We start from the raw sequence: 26,464 nt of genomic DNA on the forward strand, positions 1-26,464 counted from the left end.
TATTATCGCCAAACAACTAACAGACCACAATATGACTTTTGCTTGGTATATTGAATTACAGCTCTAAACATTTTACACATAGGAAGGATTGTTTCACTGGGTATATGACTTACTCAAAGTCAGTGATCTTCGATGGTGGTGAGGAGTATACAATTATTGACAAAGTCAATGTTCAGATAACTTCCAGAGGGAAATCTCTTATTTTCTTTGATGTATAGTATGTTCTTGGAATGGAGCTCAATCTACTCTCAGTGAGTCAAATAATGCACCATTATCCCAAGTTGGACGCCATTTTTAGCGTGCCATATTGTTGACAAGGAGTTCCAAGAAAGCCATTGCACTTAGCATAGATCATCATGGTTTTTATCAGCTTGTCAACACTGGAGAGGTTCAAGAGAATGCATTGGCTGCAAAGAGTTCATCTACTACTAGTTTACTTTGGCATCAATATTATGGGCATCTCAACCTTTCATATCTCTCTCAGTTGGCTCAAGAGAATATGGTTGAAGCTTTACCTAAAATCCAACAGCACATACAAGGTGTTTGGGAACTTACCAAGAAGGGAAGCATCACAAAACTCCATTTTCCCAAGGATAGGTTTGGAATGCATAGAAGGTCCTTTGGCTACTTCATGTAGATGTATGTGGACCAATGAATATGCATTGATCACTGGTGCCAAGTATTTTCTCTTGTTTTTAGATGATTTCAGTATGAAAATGTGGGTAATTTCCTAAAAGAAAAATCGGAAGTGTTAAAAAAAATTCAGAAGTTCAAGTCATTAGTTAAAAAAGAGTCTAGTTGTTCAATAATCACTCTTAGATCTAATAATGGGGTGAATTTTGTTCAAACAAACTCATGTACTTAAGTGCTAACACGATATCAAATGCCAATTCACAACACCCTATACCCCTCAGCAAAATGTCGTAGTTGAGAGGAGAAACCATACAATTACGGGAGATGGCCCAATGCATGTTGTAGAACCAAAGTGTTCCCAAGACATTTTGGGCAGAGGCAATTTCCACTGTTGTGTACCTTCTCAATGGGTCTCCAACACAGGCAATGAAGGAGAAGACCCCAGAGTAAACACGGTCTGAGAGGAAACCAAGAGTGAGCCATCTTAAGGTTTTTGGTTCTACTACACGCATTTGGATTCTAGATGCCAACAAAACCAAACTAGAATCCAAGAGTCAGAAGTTAATGCTTACAAGGTACAGTGACAATCATAAAGCCTATGGGCTGATTGATGTGGACACTGATCGCTTGACATTCAATCAAGATGTCATGATTCATGATGTAGTTGGGCCTTTTCAGCTCTCTTCTAACATCAAGAGTTTTGAAGATCAAAATCTGAAGGCTAACGCTTTAGGTGTCCATCTTCCATTAGCTACACTAGAAGGGGGGCCTGATGATTCTGAGTATGTTGGATCTCCTAGGCAAGTACCAATACCTATACCTAAAGAATTTCTTCAAGAGAACTTGGATCAGGACCCAGATGATATGGTACAAGGCAGTACAAGTCATGATGACCAATGCTGATTTGGATGGAGGGGTTTCTTCAAAGAGATCTAAGTGGTGGGAAAAACTTGTTGGTGATGTTCGAGATGATGAGACTACCAAAGGCAAAGCATCCGATGAAGGAGCAAGCAAAACACAATTAACTTTGCTCTTATGGCTAAAATTCAAAGTGTTTGAAGGAAGTCCTTCAAATCCTAACTTGTACTTTAAAAGCGTAGGCAGCAATGACATCATCATTCTAATCCTATGTTCCACAGCATTTCAAGGACGGCAGGGAACGCATTTCGAGGACGTTTCCTAGAAGGCCAAAATTAGGGGATGGCAAGGGACAGCAGTATACAAATTTTTAAATAATATGAGTTTTTTCAAAATATATTAATATATTATAGAGAGAGAGGGAAAGAGAGATAGATATGTCAATAATTGATAACAACGATATCAAAATGTAAATAAATCAAGCAAGTAGTAACATAACAGCATAATAAATTTCAATAAAACATTATATCAGTAGTCTTAAACATCCAAAAACCATGGTCTATCTCCAAAAGTCTCAACCGTCAAAATACGAAAACCTATGAGACTAAGCCTTATTCAAGCTATGAATATTCGAAGTCTCAAAACCATCTACGTCACTATTGCCCTCTAGCAGAAGTGGATCATCCAATGGTAGCCTAACCAATCCTAGTTGTTGGGTTAGTGTTTTGTTTGGTTTTAACTCTTTATGTCATTTTAGCGTTCTTTTGTGGTTTAGAAATCCATGTGGGCCTCCCATGAACCAATAGAAGCAAATATAAGTTTGGAATCATTCCCAGCCGCAGGGGACAGCCAGCCATTTTGGAGATGGGGGGACGCCAAGGCAACATCAGCAAAACATCCCAAAATGGCTGGGGAGGCTTCCTAGGGTTTTTGGTCTAGCGGGGACGGCAAGGGGATGTCTCCTTGGCGTTCCCCCGTCCTTGAATGGTTAGGGAACGGGGATGCCAAGTTTCGGGGCAGGGGACACATCCCCATGTAAGCTAGTTCTAATAATTTATGTTAGTGAGGCACATTTGATTAAGCAAATTAAATGGAATTTGACCAAGGCTTTTGACATGACAGACTTAGGCCTCCTACATTATTGCATAGGTGTCAAGGTTTGGTACACAAGTGGTGGTATTTTCATTTCTCAATCTAAATATGTCAAGAGTTTGCTAGATAAGTTCAAAATGACATAATGCAAGATCTCATCTACACCTATGGAGAAAGGGCTGAAGCTTTCAGCCAAAAATAGACTCCAACGGTGATCAATGAGTCAACATTTAAGCAACTAGCGGGTAGCCTTATCTATCTTACAACTATTAGATATGATTTGAGCTATGTTGTAATGTCCTCTTTTTAAAATGAGATCTAATAATAAATTGAAATATAAAAAAATAATAATTAAAACTTAATTAAGTTTAATAAGGCATGAAATGAAGAATTGTGATTCCCTCAAGAATAAGATATAAAAGGGGGATCATTTCATTGGGAGGAGATCATCAAGCAAGGAAGAAACAGTGGAGCATATGGGCCGAGGAAGGATTAATAGAAAGTAATGGGAAGAAAATAAGAAAGTGACTCTTTCAAAGGGCAGAAATTATGAAAGTCTGTACCCTTTCAAGGGTGGTAAGTGTGAAAGGTTGTGACTCTTGCAAAGGGCAGACATGATGAAGATGTGTGACTTCTCCCTCACATTCAAAGATATAAAGAGAAGAAGGTTTCATTTAGGACGACATGCAAGATAGATCAATTTGGAAAATAATTTATTATTCTCAAAAGGCAACAATGGAGAGTGGTGACTCAATTCCTATGAAAGGTGGCAACCCTTTCACCAATAAAGTATAAAGGAGAAATCATTCCAAGAATTCAAGGATCACTTATCAATCATTGCTCGCCAATACATCAAATCAGCACTAATGAATCCAGCCAAAAATCATCAATTTTGAAATCAAGCAAACAATCAATCAGCAAATCATCATCACAAATTATCAATTCATTCAATCAATCAAACATACAAACATTTGCGATCCAAACATCAAATATTTAAGCATCAACCATTCTAGTATCAAATTGTTCAAATACCAATCACTAAGACATCAATCATTCAAGCATCAATTCCTTCAAAATTTATTTAAACGTCCACTCATCAATCCTTCAAGAAACGAAAATCCAGAGAAATCAAGCAATTAGCAATAATCTAGCAAACTCCTCGAGAAATCATGTCTTGGATTTGTGAACTATCTTGCAAATAGGAGGGATGACCAGCCTTCCATGCTCTTGGACTTGATCAAGGAGGACAAACAACATCCAAGGAAACTAAGGGATGGAAGGGTGACCAACCTTCCATGCTCTCAACAAGTCAAGGACGGTCAGCCTTGGGAATTGCTGATTTTAAACATTTCCAAGAAATTCATGATGTGATCGGCTATGAGGAATATGCTATGATCTCAATATTAATGATGCTATTATTTATTGATCTAAACATTATAATACTTTGATCATACCATTGCCATCATACATGTACTACTCGTCGAAAAATCGGCGAGTTTTTTTGCTTGGCGAGTATTTATGACTTTAACTCGCAGAAGAAACTCGCTGAGTTCTAAGTTTTCGGCGATTTTTTCACAAAAACTCAGCAAGTTTCCAAGAAAAACTCGGCTGCATAAAAAAAAAAAAGGGCCAAAACATGTCAAAAATTATCTAATTTTTTTTTCAAGTCAATCTCATTCTCTTCATCAGAATATATACATGAAATATAACATTTAAGTATAACTTATACTTCGTGATATTTCATGTAAATATTGACAGGATGTTTGAGAGTGGTTTCAAATCTCTAAGAGTTATAATGTGAATTCTAGGTTTTAGAAGATCTTTTAAATTTTCAAACAATCAAATTTCAATAATCAGTAGGCTCCTATTAGCACTGTCTCGCTCTCTCCATCTCACTCACTTTATTTGTCCCAAATTTTAGACCTATCTATCTCCCTATCACTCTTCCTCTATCCCCCTCTCTACCACTCTCCATCTCACTCTCTCCTCTCTCCCCCAAGATCTAGACCTATCTCTCTACCCCTCTCTTTCTCACCCTCAGACCCTCGCAAGGGGTGCTACCCTCAACCTAATTTTATTTTGCAGATGCTTGGTGGCAAAGTTGGGGTAGAAATACCCCAAATCTCAAAAAATTTGCCCTCAGAATCTTATGTCAGCCTTGTAGTTCATCCAGTTGTGAGCGCAATTGGAGCTTGTTTAAGGCCATCCATATGAAGAAGAGGAGCAAGTTAGCCCAAAAACGCCTCAATGGCCTTGTCTTTGTGCAATATAATCTTCGGTTGCTCATAAGAAAGGTAGAGGAAGCACCAACTGATCCAATTGATTTGGATGATATAGATCCTCATAGCAATTGGACAACATAGGAGCAGCCTCATTGTTTTCAAAGGATGACATCAATGATTTCGAGAGGCAAGCTATGGAGGAGGAAGGGGTGGATTTGGTTTCACACTGGATGACATTGAGGAGGATGAGGAGGATGAGTCATTGCTAGTGCCAGGTGCAGCTAGAGGCAGAGCTACATCCAAAATGGAGGACGAGCCACACAACCAAAGCCAGTCATACTGAGCGAGGAGGCATAGTCACGCGGCATGCCCACAACAGACTTCTAGGACTATACCCTCTAGTTCTACCTCTCGCCTAGTTTTTACTAGAACTGGGAAGAGGAAGATGTAATTGTATTGATGCATTTACTTTTAGTTCTACAAAAACTATTTACTATTTTCCTTCTAGCCATCAGCATTTCTGATTAGGATGCGATTTTGTACCCACTTTGCATCTAAATATATCTAGACTCAGCTTGTTTCTTTTGTGTTCTCATTTATTGACTCGTTGGATGCATCTTCTCATTGAATTTTGCAAAAAAATGCATTTCTAATTAAATTTAAGCAATTTTTTAAGTTTGGGGCCTTGGAGAGTTTTTGGTTTTGGCAAGTAGTTCAACTATGCTTTGATATATGGATTTGAATCTTATCATAATTTCTTGTTACCTAATATTACTAATACCAATTTTTAGTGAGTAATATTGTTCATAAGCCTAAATTTAGGAAAATCCCAAAAAGGGACATTACATATGTTGTGACTTGTGAGTTACATCTCCCAATTCATGACAACATCTAAGACAGAACATTGGATTGCAGCGAAGAGGGTGCCGAGACATGTGAAAGGGACACTCAACTTTGGCATTCTATATGGCAGAAGAAAAGATCCTAGGCTGGTTGGGTTCACTAATTTAGATTGGGTAGGTTCTATTAATAACAGGAACTCCATTTTTGCGTATGTTTTCAATCTTGGTACAGTTGCAATCACATGGACCAATAAGAAGTAGCAGGCAGTAGCTCTTTCCTCAACAGAGGCAGAGTATCTAGGAATAGCCAAAGTGGCATATGAGGCAGTAGGACTACGAAGGATGCTTTCAGACATGCAAATGTCTCAGGGGGTGCTAAAAAAGTTGGCCAAGAACCCAATCTTCCACAAGCTTACAAAACATGTGGAGCTTAGTTGTCATTTCATATGGCAAAATGTAGAAAATGGATTAGTGATGTTGTACAACATCCAAACTGAGGACCAAACTAAAAACATTCTTACCGAGTCTTTGTGTCCTAACAAATATGTAAAATTTTGGGATAAGCTTGGTGTAGTTAATAGATTGACCATTAGGGGAGGATATTAAAATAAAATTTTAATATTTAGTTATAATGGTCAATTTAGTTGTTAGGATAGGCTTTAGGTATATTCTTTATTCTTTTAACTGTCATTTACTTTTCTTAATTGGCAATCTTATCCTTATTTGTAAAATCATTCGTAATAATTATTTAAGGAAACTTTTGCTCCTCTGTAAATATTAAATATCTTGGTAATCATTCTCTATGTCATCACTTTCTATTATACTTTGCAATACTATAATCTTGAGCTCCCCCTTATACCATAGAGAGTCATAGGTGGCATTAAAGTTGAAGAAACATGATAGACATAGTACCCTGTAACAAAAATAAAATGCGATATAGAAATCCTGAATGGACTGCTTCATAAACCATCTACATGGTTAAATATACCTTCAAACAGTCAAGCACAATAAATGGATATACTAGTCAACTTCAATAACAAAAAGTATTCCTCAAAATAACATGTTAAATAAAACATATACCACAACAACGAGCCTTAAACATCAAAAAAAAAAGAATTAATCATATCCTTTTAATGAAATGTTGACATCAATATGCAAGGTTGAACCTCAACTCAATTCAAAAATTCTCCCTAGGATGAATCATACATATCACATCAAAATTTAAGCTTTGAAAAACTCTTTTGTAAACTTTGACATAGCTTATGAATAAGTAGTCTTCAGTATATACAACACTCAATGACAACTTATGGTTTTCCAGTCAACACGGGAACTTAAAGTCCCATAATTGCAGAAGCTTCTGAATTCAATCAACATAAGGTGTAACTCTTAAGCTGTAGTGGAAGAATACACACATGCATCAATGAAAATGCATACACAAGACTGCAATAAAAAGCACACACCAATCTTAATATTCCCTAATTTATTGATAGACAGACAAGAGAAGCTTACTTAGGTGTTTTCATGTAATTGTGCCAACGATGTGCACCATTAGGACGAAGGTGATCTTGAACTCGTGCAGCAGCCTTTCCATTGCCATATGTTAAAAAGTAATTTGGATTGCCACGAGTTGCCTCCTTATATAGGCCAAAATATGTCTCCTTTGTAACATGATCATAATTCTTCTTAAACATAGATACCTGGACCATGAATATAACAGAGCCAGTTAACAAATAAACTTCATCCTATCCAAAAACATCAAAGCAAGAACACAATAAACTCTATACAAATGAAAGAAATATTTAAATTTTAAACTCGTAAGGGAAAGATATCCTTACAAATAAATTACCTGTAATATTATCCATGACTGGAAAGCAAACTAAATAAGTGAATATAAAATGTTGCATAAGAGAAAAATAATATACTGAGATCAAGGGAATTGCTGCAAAATGGGATTATTTCAAACAGATATTCTCCTAAATGGGAAGCTAAAAATTTACCTGAGCTCATCAACAATGAGCTCGAAAGTTAGTGAATTGCATTCTAAAATTTCCATTCGTACTGTTATAGAAATGTCACATTATAGAAATGTCACATTGTAGGAATGTCCAGATCATCACTTGTTGAATCCTCCAATGTAAATGTTGAACAACTTATGTTTGCAATATAATTGGCTACGTCTGCTTCTTACAATCACCGTTGTTGCCTCATTCATTTTGCCCATAACCCCCACTGATTATCAACAAGTTAAAATTCAGCTTTATTTCCACCTCCAGCCACATTATTCAACAAATTAACTGCAGCCTCTACCCTTGAAAACCCCAATCTTCCATATAGCTTATCTTTTTCTAACCAATAACTGCAGTTGGAAGAATGGACTACAAGGAATTGGTGGTAGCTATATTTCTGCTACTTAATAAAATCACCTTCACCAAAAATGATATTAGCCAACCAAAAGTCATAACTTTCTCTGATATCTACAACTTAGGAATTGGCTTAACATTTAAACCACAAAGACCAAAATTAACTTAGTATAGTGACTAAAATCGACTCGAGAATCTGGTATAAAATTCCAAAAGATATGTGATTTTCACTTAACTTTAGATCCATTTCTCTGGGCTATGGAGATTATATATAGATACCAAGGTCCACATAATAACACACCAAAGACTGCAATTTTAGAAATTAACAATCATGTCCAAAAAATGTTAGCACCACATAAGGCTGAGAACAAAAAGAAAATCCAAACTTTAAGCAGAAAAAAACTAGAAAATGTATTATTTGTTTGAGAGTTTAGAAAGCCCCAATCCAATTGCTTATAAATACCCACTTACAACACATATCTCTTTAGTGTGTCAAGCATCATGATTGTTTAGTATCAGTTTCTAGTCTCTCTTTATTTGTCAAAAAGGCATACCTGATTCGTTCAGAACATTTCTTAATGACAACATTGTTTAAAGCTTTCACACTTCATGTTTTATACAGTTGAATATTACTTTAATTTGAAAATTATAGTGCAAATTACGATAGGTTGATCCATAAGAATTCAAAATTATATCTCTTCCTTGAGAAACCAAGAATTCATCAAAAACAAAGCTGGAACAAAGAGTAGTTTGCACAACCACAAAACCACCATGGACAGCAAAGTAGTGATGTCTTCATTGCAAAAGTGGTTTTGCATGTGAGGGTGACAGCTGCAAATGTTTTGTGGCCGTTTTATAAGTCTCGTGGTGCTTTTTCCTAGACATCCATAGTGGTTTTGTCATTTCATACAAGAGAAGGTAGCAACAGAAAAGGTGATTTTTCATCTTGTTAGCACTTGAAACTCCTTCAATATGAAAAAGGACAATTGTATCATATATATAAGAAAAACAAATCACTTCCACAAACTAAAAACTCATAAAAAACAAAGCTAAAACAGAAGGCTGTTTGCATAGTGAAAATCCTGTTAGGAATAACAGGGTACCTGTTGCATTGTAACCACAGCAATCTTGCATGTGACAGTGACAGCTGTGGCCGTGACAGGGCACTTTTGTAAATGTCAAAGCAAATATGTAAGTTTCATATTGGTTTCCTAAATAACAAGGCAATTTTGTTTACATGATTATGACAGTTCCGCAGCTTCTGCTTTTTGCACATACAAGAAGAAATAACAACACAAAAGGTGACATTTCATGTTCCTCAATCTTTAGAAGTTCTTTACAGCATGAAATGGCACCTTCAAATTTCCAATTTATCATATAGAAGAGGCATAAGAGAACAAAAGAGAGAAAGCATGAGAGGAAATTTTAAGAGTTTATTTTGTTGTCAGTGAAGTAATAAAGTTTGACAATGTTCATCCAAATTAAAAATACAGCAAACATAAATAAAACCCTTTAAAATCATTAAAAATCACTTGAATTCAAAAATGCTTTAAAATCATTGGAAACTGCAGATACAAAAACAACTTTCCCTTTTATTATAACAAAAAAATATTTGGGGGGCTTTTATTAAGTAAATATTCCCAAACATATATATTCATTTTTCATTATTTTGTTTGTCCTAAATTAACTACTAGAAGGGTTCAGGGCTTGTGATTCCACGTGGTTATGGTGACCACAAACCACCATAAGTCTTCTACTGTACCACTACCATCAAACCACTCTTTCCATCCATCTTCTGTTGTGCATCAAACCACCATTTATCATTTCCATTTACCTTCTGGTGTGCCATTTCTTTCATCTTCAACCTACTAAAATTTACTCTGACTCGACCTCCAAATTCCACTCTCATCTCCTACACGTTTCACCTTTCAACTTAAACATTCTAGTAGGTTTATACTTTTACTGATTAAATTTTAATAATTCAAAAATTAAATTTAGGCTCTAAGATTTATATTATATTCAAATGATAAATTAGAAGTGCTAAAACTTTAAATTCAATATATTCTCAAACATTTTCAAAAAATTAAAATATTTATTAGATTAGATTTATAATATTTTTTAAATTTTAAAATTTCTTGAACACAATAATAAAATTTGAATATATTTTGTAAGACAGCTAGACAACTACACTGATATAATTATAAGTTGTAACTCTTAAATTTAAATTATATAATCATATTTTTATGTAGAACTGAACTTAATAATATATTTGTCTTTTAGGTTTTAATTTTTAAGTTTTAAAGTTTTCATTTACAATATACATTACAACAATTTATGCTTTCGAATCAAATTTGCAGTCTTTAATTATTTTGAAAAACATGTGACTTTATTTATTAAATTGAATTTACAAATAATTAAAAAAAGCAGATTTATTTTCTTTGAGCTTAACAAGAAAATCACTAGTTTTATCTATGACAAACTTGTTCCAAATATTTTCCTTGCCACACTAAAAACACAAACATAAACCTTTGACATAGGTTATAGCCGCAAGATTTGTTGGTGACCAGATAAAGACAGTTGGAAAGTAAGATGACTATTGTATGTTCTTTAACATGAATCTTTTTAACCCTTTCTAAGTTGTAACTAATTTATACTAAGCATGCTCTACCAAGAGTTCATTCTAACTATTTTTCGCCAAAGAAAGAAAGGGAAGCTGAATTACCACTTCTAGCTGGTTTCCCCACATTAAGGTTTCCAAGCTAAAACGTATATCTATTGTCTTGTGATTGATTTTCTTTCTTTGTTTCATGCTTGTTTGTTGTAGTTGCTCACATGTTTGAGAGTTGTAAATGTCTTATCTTTAAAAAATAACTAATATATATGTATATATATATATATATATTATATTATTGCATAAATTTGTGTGTTAAGGCTAGACCCTATTATGAGGCAACATTCTTATTGGGGTGTATATATTGTATTTATATCTGTTTTATTCATTCCATTTTCATTTATTCACCCATACATGGTGACATAAAGCAGCGAATAGGGTTTTAACGCTGCATCTAGGGTTGATGTATGTTGTGAAGCTTGGGGCATGACATATATAATTTCCAAATGTCTTTATATATATATATATGGTGGCATAAGGCAGCGAATATGGTTTTAACGCTGCATCTAGGGTTGATGTATGTTGTGATGCCTGGGGCATGACATATATAATTTCCAAGTGTCTTTATATATATATATATATATATATATATATATATATATATATATATATACTTGACATCAGTGAACATTTCAATTATGTACTTTGACATCAATAACAACTATTCCAACAGTTGCATGGTACACAAATCCTGCTTTCTCAATTTTTACTTCAGTGTTTTCGATATAAATGCTTGAGACCTTTTTTTATTTGAACATATCCTCATTTTAGATATTAAAATCTTCTCACTCCATTTGATTTATGGCCCTATATACTGTTCACAATGTTTATCAGCTGGATTTTAAATCATGGAAATAGTGTTGGTGTTTCCTACTTGAATTCTTTCTCCATATGATTGCTCAAAATTTTTCATTCACATAAATTTTTATTTCTGAGTTAGTGTTTGCAGAGACATTCAATATAATGTCCCTCTTGTTCATCCATTCACATAACCAAGTCAAGGTGACTATTCTTAAAGGTAAACTGCATGTGCCTGTTTGTGAAAATATTATTTCAATTCACTCGATACCACACTGTGCTTGGTCATAGCATTCTCTACAATCCAAAAGTGCATTTTATCTTACGTGCAACTAATAAATTACTCGATAGGCTTGATTTGCTTCAAGCCTTCAACCATAAAATAGTAAGATACATACAAGGCATAACAATTTAATGGAAGGAGAACAACTGATTCAAAAACATATTTCACCTCACTAAATGGCTCCTTTATATCATCCCGCTCAATGGCACTTTCCTGAAATGGCAAATCAGAAAACAAAAATGAATATTGTAAGATGGAAAATTCAAAACCCAATGGAAGAAGGCCAGATCAGGAATGTTTTATGTAGGTTACTTACATAATTTGGGAAGACCGCCATATCAACATCATCTGGAACATCCAACAGCAACTGTCTCAATGAGTACTCCTTGGCACCAGCTGGATGAAGCAGTTCATCAGTGTCAAGATGGATAATCCAGTCCATGTTAGCTTCCTGCCAAAGAAAACAGGCTAATTAAATATTGTACCATACAATGAAAGTTTTACCATAATTCTTCCTCTGGTTTTACCCATAATTCTTCCTCTGATTTTACCCATAAAATAAGAATGTGAATATCACACCATAAATATTGCACCATATAATAAGAATGTGAATATCCATAATTCTTCCTCTGATTTTACACACTGAAAGTTTTCCATGCCTCTACTATTTACAATCAATTAAGAAGTTAATTTCAACACAACGTAACAAGCAGTTTTTTCACATCCTTCTAGTTTGCAAAATCCACAATCTGATCATAAAAATAAATTCATCAAATAAAGCCTCAGCTAATCTTGCCTCACAGATATTAAAGCAAATAAATACCTTGCACTTGAGACCTTTTCTCATGAAAGCTGGGCCTTTTAGACAATTAAAAAAAAAAACTACAAGAGGAACAAAGAAAAGGAGGATTACTTGTGCATAGCATACAAACACAAACATTTAAAAGCCAAGTTACCATATTGGCTTGAAACCCAAACAACTCTGGGTACAAAGCATTTTGGAACCCGAATCAGAACCAGTTTGTCTGTGTATTCGGGCATGGAATGAAATACTGAACCCATGCATTCCCAGGCGATTCTAGGACATTTCTAGGCTATGGACATCATTTTCAATGTGACCTTAAAAAAGTTATCCTAAACCCTTACTTCAGCCTCAGCATTTCCTGCACTTTCTCTTCCACTAAAAAGTCAGTACCCTTTCTCTTTTCTGCCAGCATGTCAGCAAACAGCAACAGAAGGATTTTAGCATTGACTTTACAAAGGCGACCACTTTTGGTGTGTAATGTCCCCAGTTTTTCAGGTTCTCTAGCGAGTTTTAGTAGCTAACACTCTGGGTTCACGTCAGCTTGTTCAGATGAGTAATCTGATGTTTCCGACGATCTCAATTGGTTTAGTGGAGTTATACGCCACTTTCTGAAGTGATTTCTGGCCTCTGGATTGGTATCCAAGAATCTTGGAGAAGCCGTCTATTTTTAGTAAGTCGCCCTATCAGCCCCGTTTGCTATTATTCATCATCAGGATCACTCCGGTGCAATCGGAACTCGATTCTGATGTGTTCTAACAAGTGTTCACAAATTTGGTGCATTAATGAGTTATTTTAATTATTTTCCTAAGGTTGCTTAAATTCAATTAAAATACTTATTTCCAACCTTAGTATTATAGCTCATTGGAACAAGGGCAAAATGTTTTAAATCTTGGGAGCATAAAACAGTGACCTTATGTGTCAAAATATTATTATATTATTGGAAGGGGCATTTTCAGAGGAAAAAGGGAGTTTAAATTAATAAAGTGACTATTAAATTGAAGTACATTTATTTATAAAGTCACTTTATTTTTAAAAGGTACTTTTTATTCACTTAAGTGAGAAGTGATGTTTTTAAAAGAAAGTTATTTATCCCACATTCTTGTTGCATTGGGATTCGAGCCCAAATGAGGTCTTAAATAAGGGCATTTAATGCTGGAAAAGACATCTTGGAAATGGTGAATTTTGGATTGGTGATTTCTGGAAGATAATTCTGGAGATTTTGGGCATTGAGAACAAAATCCCTCTTAGCCAGCAATTCCTACACTGTTGAAAGATACAGCCTGGAAATTTTGGAGGAAAGGTAAGATTGTTTTGCTGTAACTGTGTAACTTTCCAGTTAGTCGCCGAAGTTTGGAGGAATTCGATTTGAGATTCTTGCTATCTCTTGGCAAATAACCATCACTTGGAGTGCTTAGTCTACTGTACAGGTCTGATATACTTTAGTAGAAAGTAGAACACATGCTGGGATGAGTTCAGTGGTGCCACACAGCTCAGTATAGCCTTCAGCCAGCATTGTGCATGATCCTGGAACTTACCAAGTGGCTGTGTTAGCATTAGAAATTAGCGACCACTATCCCTCTTGCATTGGAGTTTAAGATTGAAGCTATTTGCACTTGGATGACGACATCTTATACTACAGGTCGCAGTCCTCTCAGATTAATCACATCATGGGCTGTAATGTAGTTAGTATGCATTGTAAACAGGCCCAACAGTAGTCACCAAAGTCGTGCGTATCACTGAAGAAATATTAGGAAGAGGGGCAGGGGAAATTGAAGATTAATGACACCGAGCTAGCACCTTGCAACCGACCATACCATGGCTGGGTGTGTGAAGTGAAGAGCTGCAGGTTCACAGGTGGTGAATGTGACTGATAAACTGCACTTCCTGGCAGAGTCTCATCAGCATTCTGGGGGGTGAAAGTTGCTAATTCATTCTTGGTACCGGAAGATAGAAGAAGAGAGTCGCTGGAGTATTCTGCAACCCATGCACACGTACAGCAGTCACTGATACTCAATCTGTTAACATCTGAAAATAATGGGTTGGAGTATATTGACTATTGAATTTAGGTCAATTGGAAAAATATGTAGATATATAGTATGAGCTGAGTTGTTCGATATAATGTGTTAAACCCATTGTTAGTGTGATTTGAATTATGAAATGAATATTACCTGTGGTTCTTGATTATGAACTTGTTGATCATTAATCCTTGTTGCACAAGAATTTGAAAAGTATGCATACATAAAAACAAGTAAAACACACCAGGTATCAACTTAACCACAGATAATATCAGAAAGGGGAAAAAACCAATCCATTAATGAAGCTTGCCAACTGTTTGATGAAAAACCATCAGTTAGATTCACAATGAAAAAATTGGCAAATAGGGGCGGCCTATTACATGGTGGCATAATTGACGTTGCATGCCCATCCTAGAAAGGATTTATCCATCACCCATGTGCTGAGGATTTTGCAGCATAAGCTCAACTGCTTTGACATGCTGCTAAAACTCCCGCACAGTTCTGTTGGGCAGAACAACTTTGAGCAACTTTGTAGGCACTATTGAAGCACACAGGACACATAAATCATTAAACTGTAATGATTCTGTGGCAGTAATGATTTATGTGTCAGTTGCCATTTCCTGCTGGTTATTTTTCATGTCTTTTAATGAGCAAACGAATTGGGGGAAACAAAAGAAGATAAAGAGGCTTGCAGGAAATGCATTTACTATCCGACGGACAGGGCCCTTAGGTATTATTTAATTTATATTAATTTTGTACAATGAATATCTATCATGGCATTCAAGTTTTACAAATTCATGTCAAATTAGTATACTCTATTTGTAATATTTATGCTATTTTTATTTAGCATATGCACGATATGTGGTATTTTGAATTCAATTCCTGTTTATAGGCCCCAAATATGTATATGTTTATGATTCTTATATGTTTTTTCTTTTGGTATGTACATACCACTGCCATACAACGATACCCAATTCTGATTTTACAACTTAGATCAAAAGGAAAGGATAGTTTATGTTGTTTCAGGAATATTACCAAAATCCTTAACTGAAATTACAAAATATTTTTTAACAAAATTTAGATATTATTATGGTCACGATTAATCCAAAGAATCCTGAATAAAGTCATTTTTAGTAGGTAAGCATGTTTAACATTTCATAGGACCAACACATTTGCCATTGCACGTGTAGGGCAATTTTTAGAGTAAAACAGGAAAGCCACCTAATTAATTACACTTAAGCTAGACGTAGGACTGTTTTTTTGTTTTCTTAGGTCATGTTTTTTTTGTTTCATAGCATAGGATGAGGACACGTCAGGATATAATTTAATCCTTGCTAAGATCATGAACTCTTCCAATCTTATGGTAGCATCCAAATCTGTATCTCAAAGGCGTGGCTCAGAATCAGGTAATCCAGCAAGATTAGAAGCCAAGTTGGCTTCAAAGATAAAAATCAAAATCAGTGTTATCCGGAAACACATTTCCGGCCTTTCAAGGCAGCCGTCTCGGAAACGGAAACCATTCCGGGGACTTGGGAACGGCCGGAAACGTTTCCAACCATCCCCAATCCCCGAAAATTTTCAGAAACCGTCTTGGAAACTCGAGGATGGTCAACTTTTTTCCCGGAGCCCGTTGACCGTCCCCGGTACAGCAGGGGACTCCCCTAGCTGTCCCAGAGACGGGTAGCCGTTTCCAGCTATAAGGCAATTAAAAAATATTTTTTTATAAAAATTCAAAAAAATATTATTATTCAGTTTTGAGAGCAATTAATTTTTTTTTAAATTCAGATCCGTGATTATTATAATAACTTTTTTATTAAAAAAAAAGTAATTTTTATTTTTATTTTTAAAAAATCTCTTGTAAATTATTATAATATTTATTATTTATTAATAATTATTAATAAATATTATAATAATTTTATAATTTACAAATTACAAACGATAATCATAATATTAATTATTTTTTAATATCAATATAGTCTTGTTGTGACCTAATCACACATCACCCCATCCTAGATAGGGGCCCCCCTTTGCTTTTTGGCCCTTTTGGTTGTTTGGCTTTCGTTTTTGTGTGTGTGTTAGTGGCAATCTCTTCAATCTCTCCACGTTGCAGGTGTTTGGGAGTCAGTTGAGGTTAATCTGCTTCTCTGTCAAGCAAATTCTGTGAGGTCTAGGGCCTGTTTTGTCCTTTTTCTAGGGTTTTGCCTTCTGTCCTAGATTTTAGGGGTTCCTATTAGGGTTTTGGAAAAACTAAGCATACGACTAGAGTCAGGACCCTTCAGGGGACCTCCCAGCAAAATTTGAGCCCAAACGGAGTAACTTTCTATTTTTAGAAAGTCCCTATTTTTTAGGAATTTTTCCGAGTCCCAGAATGTCGCCATTTTGCCAAAAATCAAACTTACTATTTTTAGTAATTTCTATTTTTAGTAAGTCATCATGCGCTCTGTCTTGGGCTCTAACTCTGACATTTTGGAAAGTTTCTATTTCGGGAAAGTCTATTTGTGGCAGGATCAGGCTAGCAAGCAACAGAGAGTCAACATGCACAATCACTTCTAAATCTGGAAAGTTGAAAGCAGACAGGCAGAGGTCTAAAATGGCTAAATCTAAAGAATCATCCCTGAAATGGAAGGTCAAAAATATTCTAAGCCTGGAAGTCGTTCACAAGCAAGAAATTCCGCCTCTCCACGGACAAAGTGAAAATGCGCCCAGGTCAAGCCTGGGGCGCTGAAATGGAGAAGTCATTCACAATTGCAAAATTCCACCTCTCCATGGACAGGGTGAAAATGTGCCCAGGTCAGGCCTGGGGCGCTAAAACCAAGAATGCATTCACAACTCCAATTTTCCGCCTCTCCATGGACAGGGCAAAAATGCACCCAAGTCAGGCCTGGGGCGCTAAAACCAAGAATGCATTCACAACTCCAATTTTTCGCCTCTCCATGGATAGGGCAAAAATGCGCCCAAGTCAAGCCTAGGGCACTAAAACCAAGAAAGCATTCACAACTCCAATTTTCCGCCTCTCCATGGACAAGGCAAAAATGCGCCCAAGTCAGGCCTGGGGTGCTAAAACCAAGAATGCATTCACAACTCCAATTTTCCGCCTCTCCATGGTCAGGGCAAAAATGCGCCCAAGTCAGGCCTGGGGCGCTAAAACCAAGAATGCATTCACAACTCCAATTTTCCACCTCTCCATGGACAGGGCAAAAATGCGCCCTCAGGCCTGGGGCGCTAAAACCAAGAAAGCATTCACAACTCCAATTTTCCACCTCTCCATGGACAGGGCAAAAATGCTCCCAAGTCAGGCCTAGGGCGCTAAAACCAAGAATGCATTCACAACTCCAATTTTCCGCCTCTCCATGGACAGGGCAAAAATGCTCCCAAGTCAGGCCTGGGGCGCTAAAACCAAGAATGCATTCACAACTCCAATTTTCCGCCTCTCCATGGACAGGGCAAAAATGTGCCCAAGTCAGGCCTGGGGCGCTAAAACCAAGAATGCATTCACAACTCCAATTTTCCGCCTCTCCATGGACAGGGCAAAAATGCACCCAAGTCAGGCTTGGGGCGCTAAAATCAAGAAGGCATTCACAAGTGGAAAATTCATGAATCCTTGGCGTGGTAAAATTTCACCCAAGCAGAAAATTTGAAATTTTGCCTAAGGCACGGAATCCAAGGAGTCAAGGAAGGTTAAAAAACAGAAATTCCCCTCGGGCGAATTTTCAATTATGCTATTTTTAGACATCAAATCTTGGCCAAATATGGAAATTTTTATAGATTCCGAATCAGAACGAAATTCCTCATCCAATGAACCTGACTCCTAAAATTTAGGAAGATCCCTAAAAAATAGGGATATGGAGAAAGGTCGGGAAAGTTCCTTCAACGGCACGAGATGACAAGTCAGAGTGGAATTGAGCAAATCCCGAGAAAGACCCTACAATCTCCCTCCAAAATTGGAAAGAACAGAATCAACGAGTTGGCAGGAGGAATCTTCCAAAGTATGACGCATGACTGGGAGCATTTAAGGAAGGTTCTAAATTCGAACTCACATGCATGGGAAACTGCCTTGCATGTTGAATTAAGGAAAGTATGACGCGCCATAAATGCAGTTACTTATTTGATACCTCTTGGGAATTGTATATAAGTTGGAAATAACATTTCATTTTTCACGTGCGAGATTCAGGAAAGAAAGAGTGAAGAGGTGAAAAGTTTTCTATACTTAGTCTCTATTTCATCATTTTGAAATATTCCCAAAATGGCGGAACCTAGCAGGACAGCTAATATCTCCAAGTAAGCAATGATCAAAGCAGAGACGAAGGGTTTTCTTCCCCATTCTCAGTTGAATTCAAGATGGGAAGAGATCAGTGATACCAACTTCGGCACGTTCAACTGGGCTGCGTTCAAGATAAGAATGTTCAGAACTGCAAGACACAATCCATCTCCGACAGTTGTCAAGATTGTGAGAAGCGGAATAGTTGTAGCAGCTGGCTTTCCTCCCGCCATTCAATGCCCAGATCTAGTCTTGGAATGTGCAGCACGTTACAATCTGGAGCGGAAGACAATCTCAACGCCAGACGGCAAGTTACTAGCAACATTGACTCCAAAGGTGAAGCCTTCGGAATCCCTTCACATTACTCCATGACATACAGGACCAGCAGCGGAGCCCAAGCAGTCTATGAAGCAAGCCCCACCAGGTGCGCTGATTTGATCAACAAGCAATGGTTGCTGAAACCTAGAGTGCACGTTTCCAAGATGCCCAAGACTCTCACAATCTTCGAGTTCAAGCAAGAATATGTGGACATGATAAAAATGTTGAGCAGAGTAATGGGATGCTCGCACACGATGAACTTCGAGCCTTGGATGTTCTTCTACATTGGCGAGATCATGAATTCTAATACATTGATTGACTGGGCCAGATTGATCAGCCATTACTTGCATGAACAATTGAAGAACCTGCAAGAGAAAAAGTCTCAATCCTTCTTCATGAGTTCCTATCTGTTCTATATGCTGGCACGAAGGGGTGGATTCGATGGGCTACCAGCAAGAGGAATCATGGGCTGCGGGCCAGCTCAGCTAAAGGTGCATGAATGTTATCCTCAGCTACATCTCCACAACCTACAAGTTGGCGAATGACACCTTCACCATGTATCTGACACGACTTATGCAAAATAAGCTGCACATGAGGTTGTCTCCGCAAGCAAGTGCTTTGGTCCAGAAGTATGGCGTCGTGTTCCTGCAGTTCCCCAAGTTCACCTACATCAAGACACAGGGTTTCTCCTTCCAATCTTACAAATTGCCTAGATATCCGTCAAATAAGCTTATATTGCTCGAACTCATGAGGCAATTGACTACCTACGACCAACTGCAGAAGAAGAAGAAGAAGCAGTCTATTGAATTTCCAGTTGTCTTGGGGGATTTCATGGAGATATGCCCCGGATTGGAGGCCACTGAAAGTGCAGCAAGCAAGTTGGCATTCTACCGACTACCATTTTACACTTCCAGGGCCCAATATGATCCTTACAGCTAGATCAGGAAAGTTGCCGGTGTCAAATTCATACATAGATTTCACTTGGAGGATTACTGGGCCAGTGCCGAGGATGACTTTGAGGTCCGGAGAAGAAAGCACTCCAGACTGCCCCTCGACATTATCAGAATAAGTGAGATCCATCAGGTGCCAGACCAAGTGAAGGAAGACTCAGATTTGATGCAACCCGAATTCGAGAGGATAAAAGATCAACCTATCTTGTTGCCAAATTGGTCGGAGCCGGAGGTAGATGATTTGAACATTTTGGCTAGGCCAGTGCTAAAATTCACTAAGCACTGGATTGACAGGCAGACAAGAAAGTTGGTTGAAAACCATGTCCCTCTGACATACCAGCTGATGGGAAATCTAGATTCTCGTAGCGAGGCAACTAAAGACTCTTCACAAGGTCAGGCAGGAAGAGAGGCCCGAATAGACAAAGGAAAAAGTGCCCCAAAGAGGCCAAGGATAACAAAGACGAAGGATGCTCAACAGGAAATCCCGCGCGTGGTTCAGCAGAAAACCCAACAGGAGGAGCCTCCACAAAAGAGAATGAGGACAAGAAGGGAACATTCACCAGTCAGCTCCACGAGCGTACAAGAAGTAGAAATGTTCCCACATCCCGCAGGACCACTTCCAGGAAACGTTCCAGCACCTGATATACTCAACATCAATTCTTCACAGGGCCGCCATCAGCCAAGAAGTCAGAGGCAAGAGGTTTCCCCGCGCCTGGAAGAGGTTCGCCAGGATAATTTCATAGAGACTATCCCTGGAGAAATAGAAGAGGAATCTCAAGAACAGGTGCATGCAGGGGAGTATAGCCATTCCATCCTGTTGTGACGTTTTCACACATCGCCCCATTGCAAATGGGGACCCCCTCTTTTCGCTTTTGTTTTGCCTGTTCTTCTCTCTGCTTTTAGGGTTTTGAATGAGTGAGTTGTTTGTCTGGGCTAGGGCTAAACCTTAAGGGTTTCTTCCGAATATTTTTCAAGCTGAGTCCAGTCAAATTTTGAAAGTTATTAAGCGTATCCTCTCGAAGATTGAGATTTTTTGAAATAAGGTGAGTCTGTCAGGAAGGTCAAATATGTCTCAGGTTAGGTATAGTTAGGGTTTTTTGAGGGAAAATTCAAATTTTGTCTAAGTGTTAGCATTTTGAAGATGAAATTGTATATTCTTGCTTAAGTAAATTTTGATCAGATTTCGGAGGCAAGATGATGCCTGAAACACAAAAAAGTGCTCTCGTCCCTCACTGAAGGACCATGCCACTTTTTCAAGATAACTGATTCCTAGCCTTGAAGATGACCTAACTCTGCCTTGTGAAGTGATTGGAGACCTAAATTTTGAATATTTTAGCCAGAAAAGGCAAAAGTGCTCCCGTCCCTCACTAAAGGACCAAGGCGAAAGGACTTATTTGAGCCATTCCTGGCCTTGTTTGGTCAAATTGAAACATCAAAGGCATAGTGAAGGACGAAATGAACATGATAGAACATCTAGACTTGATTGAAAACAATAAAATGATGAAGTTTTTGCCTAGAAGGTAAAAAGTGCTCCCGTCCCTCACTGAAGAACCAGAGCACTTTTCCTTATATGCACAATTTTAGACCTTTATTGGACATTAACTTCTAATCATAGCATGAAGTAAGATGAAATCTTCTCTAGCAAAGGAATTTTGAGGTGAAAAGTGAGACAATTTGGCTTAGAACGCAAAAAGTGCTCCCGTCCCTCACTAAAGGACCGTGCCACTTTTTCAAGTTTCTCTTCATTGTTCGATATTTTATGATAAAACTTGACTTGGATAGGAAAGACGAATGATGTTTTATGCCTTGGACGCAATTGAGAGGTTTAAAGAGCAAAAAGTATGCCAAAATGACAAAAAGTGCTCCCGTCCCTCACCAAGGGACCAAGACAAAGTGCTCCCGTCCCTCACTAAAGGACCATCCCACTTTTCTAAAAATACAAATTTCTTGCAAAGGCAAGGCAAGTTGCGTGATTGAAATGAATGAGAGAAGGCAAGATTCATCCATTGAAGATAATTTCAAAGGCTAGCAAAGGACAAATAAGCTTGTAATTGCAAAAGTGCTCCCGTCCCTCACTGAAGGACCATGCCACTTTTTCAAAGTGCTCCCGTCCCTCACTGAAGGACCATGCCACTTAATATGTTATCTTCCCTTTCTCACCAATTTTGGACAAATTGAGACCAAGGCGCAAGTTTGAAAAAGTGTTTAAAATGCCTTGGAGTTGAATTGAGATGCGGGAGTTGCAAATTTTGACGACAACTGGCAAAAGTGCTCCCGTCCCTCATTGAAGGACCATGCCACTTTTTCCAAATATGACCATTTACCTTGCATTTTGAAATAATGTTTTTATTACTAAGGCTCAAGATGGTGTGAAATGTGATATTCTATGCCTTGATGGTAAATTGAAGATTAATATGATCAAGAATTCATGCAATGGACTCAAAAGTGCTCCCGTCCCTCACTGAAGGACCGTCCCATTTTTTTTGAAAACAACAAATTCCCTCCGAGATTATGCTAAGGCAACGTTGTATGAGATGGGAAGAATCTTCTAAAGCATGATGAACAAAGGTTTGACTCCAAACAATTGAGAATCCTAGCCTAAAAATGAAAAAGTGTTCCTATCCCTCTCCAAGGGACCAGAGCGCTTAACATGTGCATTCATTATTTTTTTGCCATATCCTAACGTTGACATCCTCCAAATCGCATGAAATGCCAAAATCATCAACTTCGAAATATTTAAAAAAGAATCAATTAAATTGGCATTTAATAAAGGCGCATGGCATTTAATAAATTAATTTTGAGCCTCAAAAAAATCGATTTTTTTTTATTATTAAGGCATTTAAAATTAATTTTTGTGAAATTAATTTTTATTAAATTAAAATTGAAAAAGGAGCGCTTGAGGTATTATTTTTATCCATTTTATTAGGTCGGCCTCTTGTTTTTGCAAATTTATTTATTTTTTGGCCTTTTTTGCCAAGTCGGCCTATGGAGAGATGAAGTGGTGAGCGCCCTATATAGTAGGGGTGTTTTGAGCAATTTTAATCATTCATTCATTATTTCAAGTGCGATTTGAGGAGCAAGGAAGGAGGTGCGAAAGCTAGCCTATTTGGAGCGAATTATCTTAAGTGTTGAAGACTAAAGGTGGTGGAATTGATGCTTGAGAAGATTAAAGGAGGCGCATTTTGCTAAAGGAAGGACTTTGATCTATATTTCGCCTAGCAAAATTCATCTATTTTTACATCATTTCTTAGAGTTAATTCTCAAGAGGAGGTATGGCAAAATCATCTTGACACCCTTATTCAAGGTTTGATTTTTTTAGACATTTTTTAGAAAAGTCTAAGTATTGCATGGTTAATTAGGAAATGATTACTCAAGATTTATCATGAAGTTTCCTAATTAAAATCTTGAATCTTCCTTTTAAAGTTTAATTTTTAGATTTCAAGATATATTACTAATTTTGAAATGTTGTGTAGGTATCAAGATGGCGACTCCAAAGCCCGGAGGATCTACAAGTCGGCAGGTTCTCATCAAGGACGATCAAGCAAGGACAAGGGCGACCTTCTCCAGCCTAACATCAACAAGGATGACCTCTTCCAATCCAGCATTCCAAGGCGAGGTACATCAATCATCCTGCACATCAAGGACACAAGAAGTCAGAGCAAGGGTTCGTTGAAGAAGCAGATAGTTCCAGATGAGTTAATTAAAGCTAGCTTCTCAACAACATCAAATTGAATATCTACCAAGCTACAAGTGTCAGACGAGTTGGCATCCTAGTCATCACTTCTCCAGTCGGATTGGTCCACCTCAGCATGTCCAGATTCAATGTACCTAACTCATGGAAGGTGGCACAAACTTCAATGTACCTACCCCAGCTATCCATTGGTCGAATTTTCCAAAGAGGACATGTGTCCAAGCAATACAATTATTTCATTGGTCAAGCATTAAATGTTATGTAATGGTTGTAACAAACCCTAATTAGGGTTTTCATTATTGAATCTTGGCCATTGATCTCAAATTGATATTAGCCATCGAATTGTATTGTGGGCACTATATAAGCCCCGACTCTTCATTTTGTAAAGGTAATAGATAAGAGGAAATAGTTGGAAGCAGTTAACAGAAGATAGATAGAGAGTAGTTAGAAGGTGATTAGCTAGTTGATAGAATAGCAATTAGAGTAGAGTAGAGAGAGAAGGCAAAGATTGTTGCCAAGATGTTGTTGTAAAAGACTAGTAACTTCATTGAAGAAATGGTGAAATTTATGGGTCAATTCGACAATTTGCATGGTCTCTATACTTCTCGTATTTGGTTTCGTGTTATTAGATGAGTGGAAGAAATGTGCTTGATTGATGGTGGAATTCGTATATCCATACTACTAGCAGTTTGTTGTTTGCAGACTTGCCTTGTGTAGTCAACTGGAATCATTCAGCTTAAGCTTAACTTCAATTGTCGCTTCTTCATTGATATGCATCAACCTGACGGTGTCTATGCCTACAGTGATGATTTGAACATCATAAAGCTTTCCTTCGAAGATCGCACTAACCTTGTGGAGATGGTCCTGGGATGTCAAAACAAGACTTAGTTAGAATTTCATCAAAGATCAATCATTGCTCCTACATTCCTTAGTATTAGGATTAGATTCTCTCCTCGCCCTCGTCTTTTTTCCTTTTTTCAAATCAAAGCTAGTAAGAGCCTATGTTCCAGCAATATTCAAAGCAGATCAGACGTTCAATCATCAAATGTAAGTCCCCTTGTGATTCCAGCAAATCACATCATACCACAGAGAGCTTATCCACACGTAGAGATCCTACAACGAAGAACCTTGGAGTCATCCTGATTGATCCTTTTCCGCGATATCTTCAACAATCAGAGGCTTTACTCAAGAGAGGATAAGGTACCCTTGGGTATTTTATTCTGTGTTTGATAGTGTACAAAATACACGTCAACACATCCCCGCGCTGGATTGGTTGGTAGGCAGATTGGGGAATGAAGCAAGAGGGGAGCCCAATCCTGCTCAGGAATTAGAAGAATTATTGAAGAGGATGGATCAGCCACCGGAAAGGAAGGCCCCTCGGAAGTTTTCCAAGGTAGTCAAGGAAGAATCCGGAGCCCGGACCTTGCACATTGTTGAACCTGCTGTGGATAGGGATAGGAGTGAGATCAGGCAGGAAGCTTACGTCATCAGACAGGTGGATCTCGGCCATGCTTCCACTGGTCAAGTAATGGGAGATTTCGACAATTCTTCCTTTGCCATGAAGGAGAAATTGCTGAAAACAAAAGCAAAGTACAAGCGGTTGAAGGAGGAAAACAAACTTCTATGCGAGTATGTCAGGAGTTTCAAGAAACCCCTCAGGGAAGCAGGTCCTTCAACCACTCCCCCTCCCTTCCTTCCTAAGGAAGTAATTGACGATGCGGAACTTACAAAGGCAATGGCACAGAATTCCCGAGAATGGATAGAGGATGTTTATGCTGAGGCAGGGAAATTTGTAGAAGATCCAGCTCAGCTCCATTCAAGGTTCGTGGCCCTCCTAAGTAGATTGGAAACGGCGGAAGGACTATGGGAAGATGTTGATGTCTACCAAGACTTAACCATTTCCCAACTCAGGGCTCTGATGAGTACTCCAAGGCAAACACTGGTAGACGGGAAAGTAATCCAAGAGAATGAAGCCTACGACTTTCCCCGATGGTTCTACGCCATCTGTTCAGGGAAAAACACTCGTGATAAATTCGGCATTGATTCCGTCACCTTGAAGGAATCCATCAGAGGGATACAAGAAGAAATCCTCAGTGCCATGGAAGCTTTATTTTCAAGAAAACTCAGCGACGGGGGAATAACAGTGAATTCTTTGAAATCCCAGTTGCATGATTTCTTCTTTGTCGGTTCGTTTCCCAAAGAACATTTTGCAAATGTTTCTTCATTCTCCGGTATGATGAAGAAAACACAGGAAGCCATGGCGGATTGGGAAAGTTTCTTTTCCAGAAGTGAAGAGGAGATTGCCTTGATGGAATTCAACATCGAGAATGTGCCAAGTGCCTCCATCGGAGAATTGGAAGCCGTCGTAGGTAGGTTCATTACTTATGCCATTAATGAGCGAGATAATGGTCGTCCGTTTTTGGACGAAAGTCTTTTGACTGAACCATGATGGCGTATTTATGGCTGAAGGGAACAATTGACTAGGCACGGGACCGGTCAACGCATGCCACCACAGGATAAGGGAATCTTCTTGCATGTCGTCCCCTCATAATGGTTTTATGACGGATTCTTTTTGCATGTCGCCATCGCTTGAAGGGTGATGGGTATTTATGACAACGTCAGTTATATTCCAGGCATGATTATTATCTGGGGTGCTCTTTTAGGCCCT

The 26,464-nt window shown here is 37.8% G+C and overlaps 1 protein-coding gene across 1 annotated transcript in view; it reads right to left on the bottom strand.

Annotated features, from left to right (window-relative positions):
• LOC131076775 (glycosyltransferase-like At2g41451) overlaps nucleotides 1–26,464 on the bottom strand; it is a 92,353-nt gene that overhangs the window by 12,194 nt on the left and 53,695 nt on the right. The window contains exons 5-7 of the mRNA XM_058014092.2: nucleotides 12,076–12,210; nucleotides 11,928–11,972; nucleotides 7,157–7,344 (exon numbers count right to left, since the gene is read on the bottom strand). Coding sequence (XP_057870075.1) covers nucleotides 7,157–7,344; nucleotides 11,928–11,972; nucleotides 12,076–12,210 — 368 coding nt within the window. The remainder of the gene's footprint in view (nucleotides 1–7,156; nucleotides 7,345–11,927; nucleotides 11,973–12,075; nucleotides 12,211–26,464) is intronic.

This window comes from Cryptomeria japonica, chromosome 11, assembly GCF_030272615.1.
Source record: "Cryptomeria japonica chromosome 11, Sugi_1.0, whole genome shotgun sequence".
Lineage (NCBI taxonomy): Eukaryota > Viridiplantae > Streptophyta > Pinopsida > Cupressales > Cupressaceae > Cryptomeria > Cryptomeria japonica.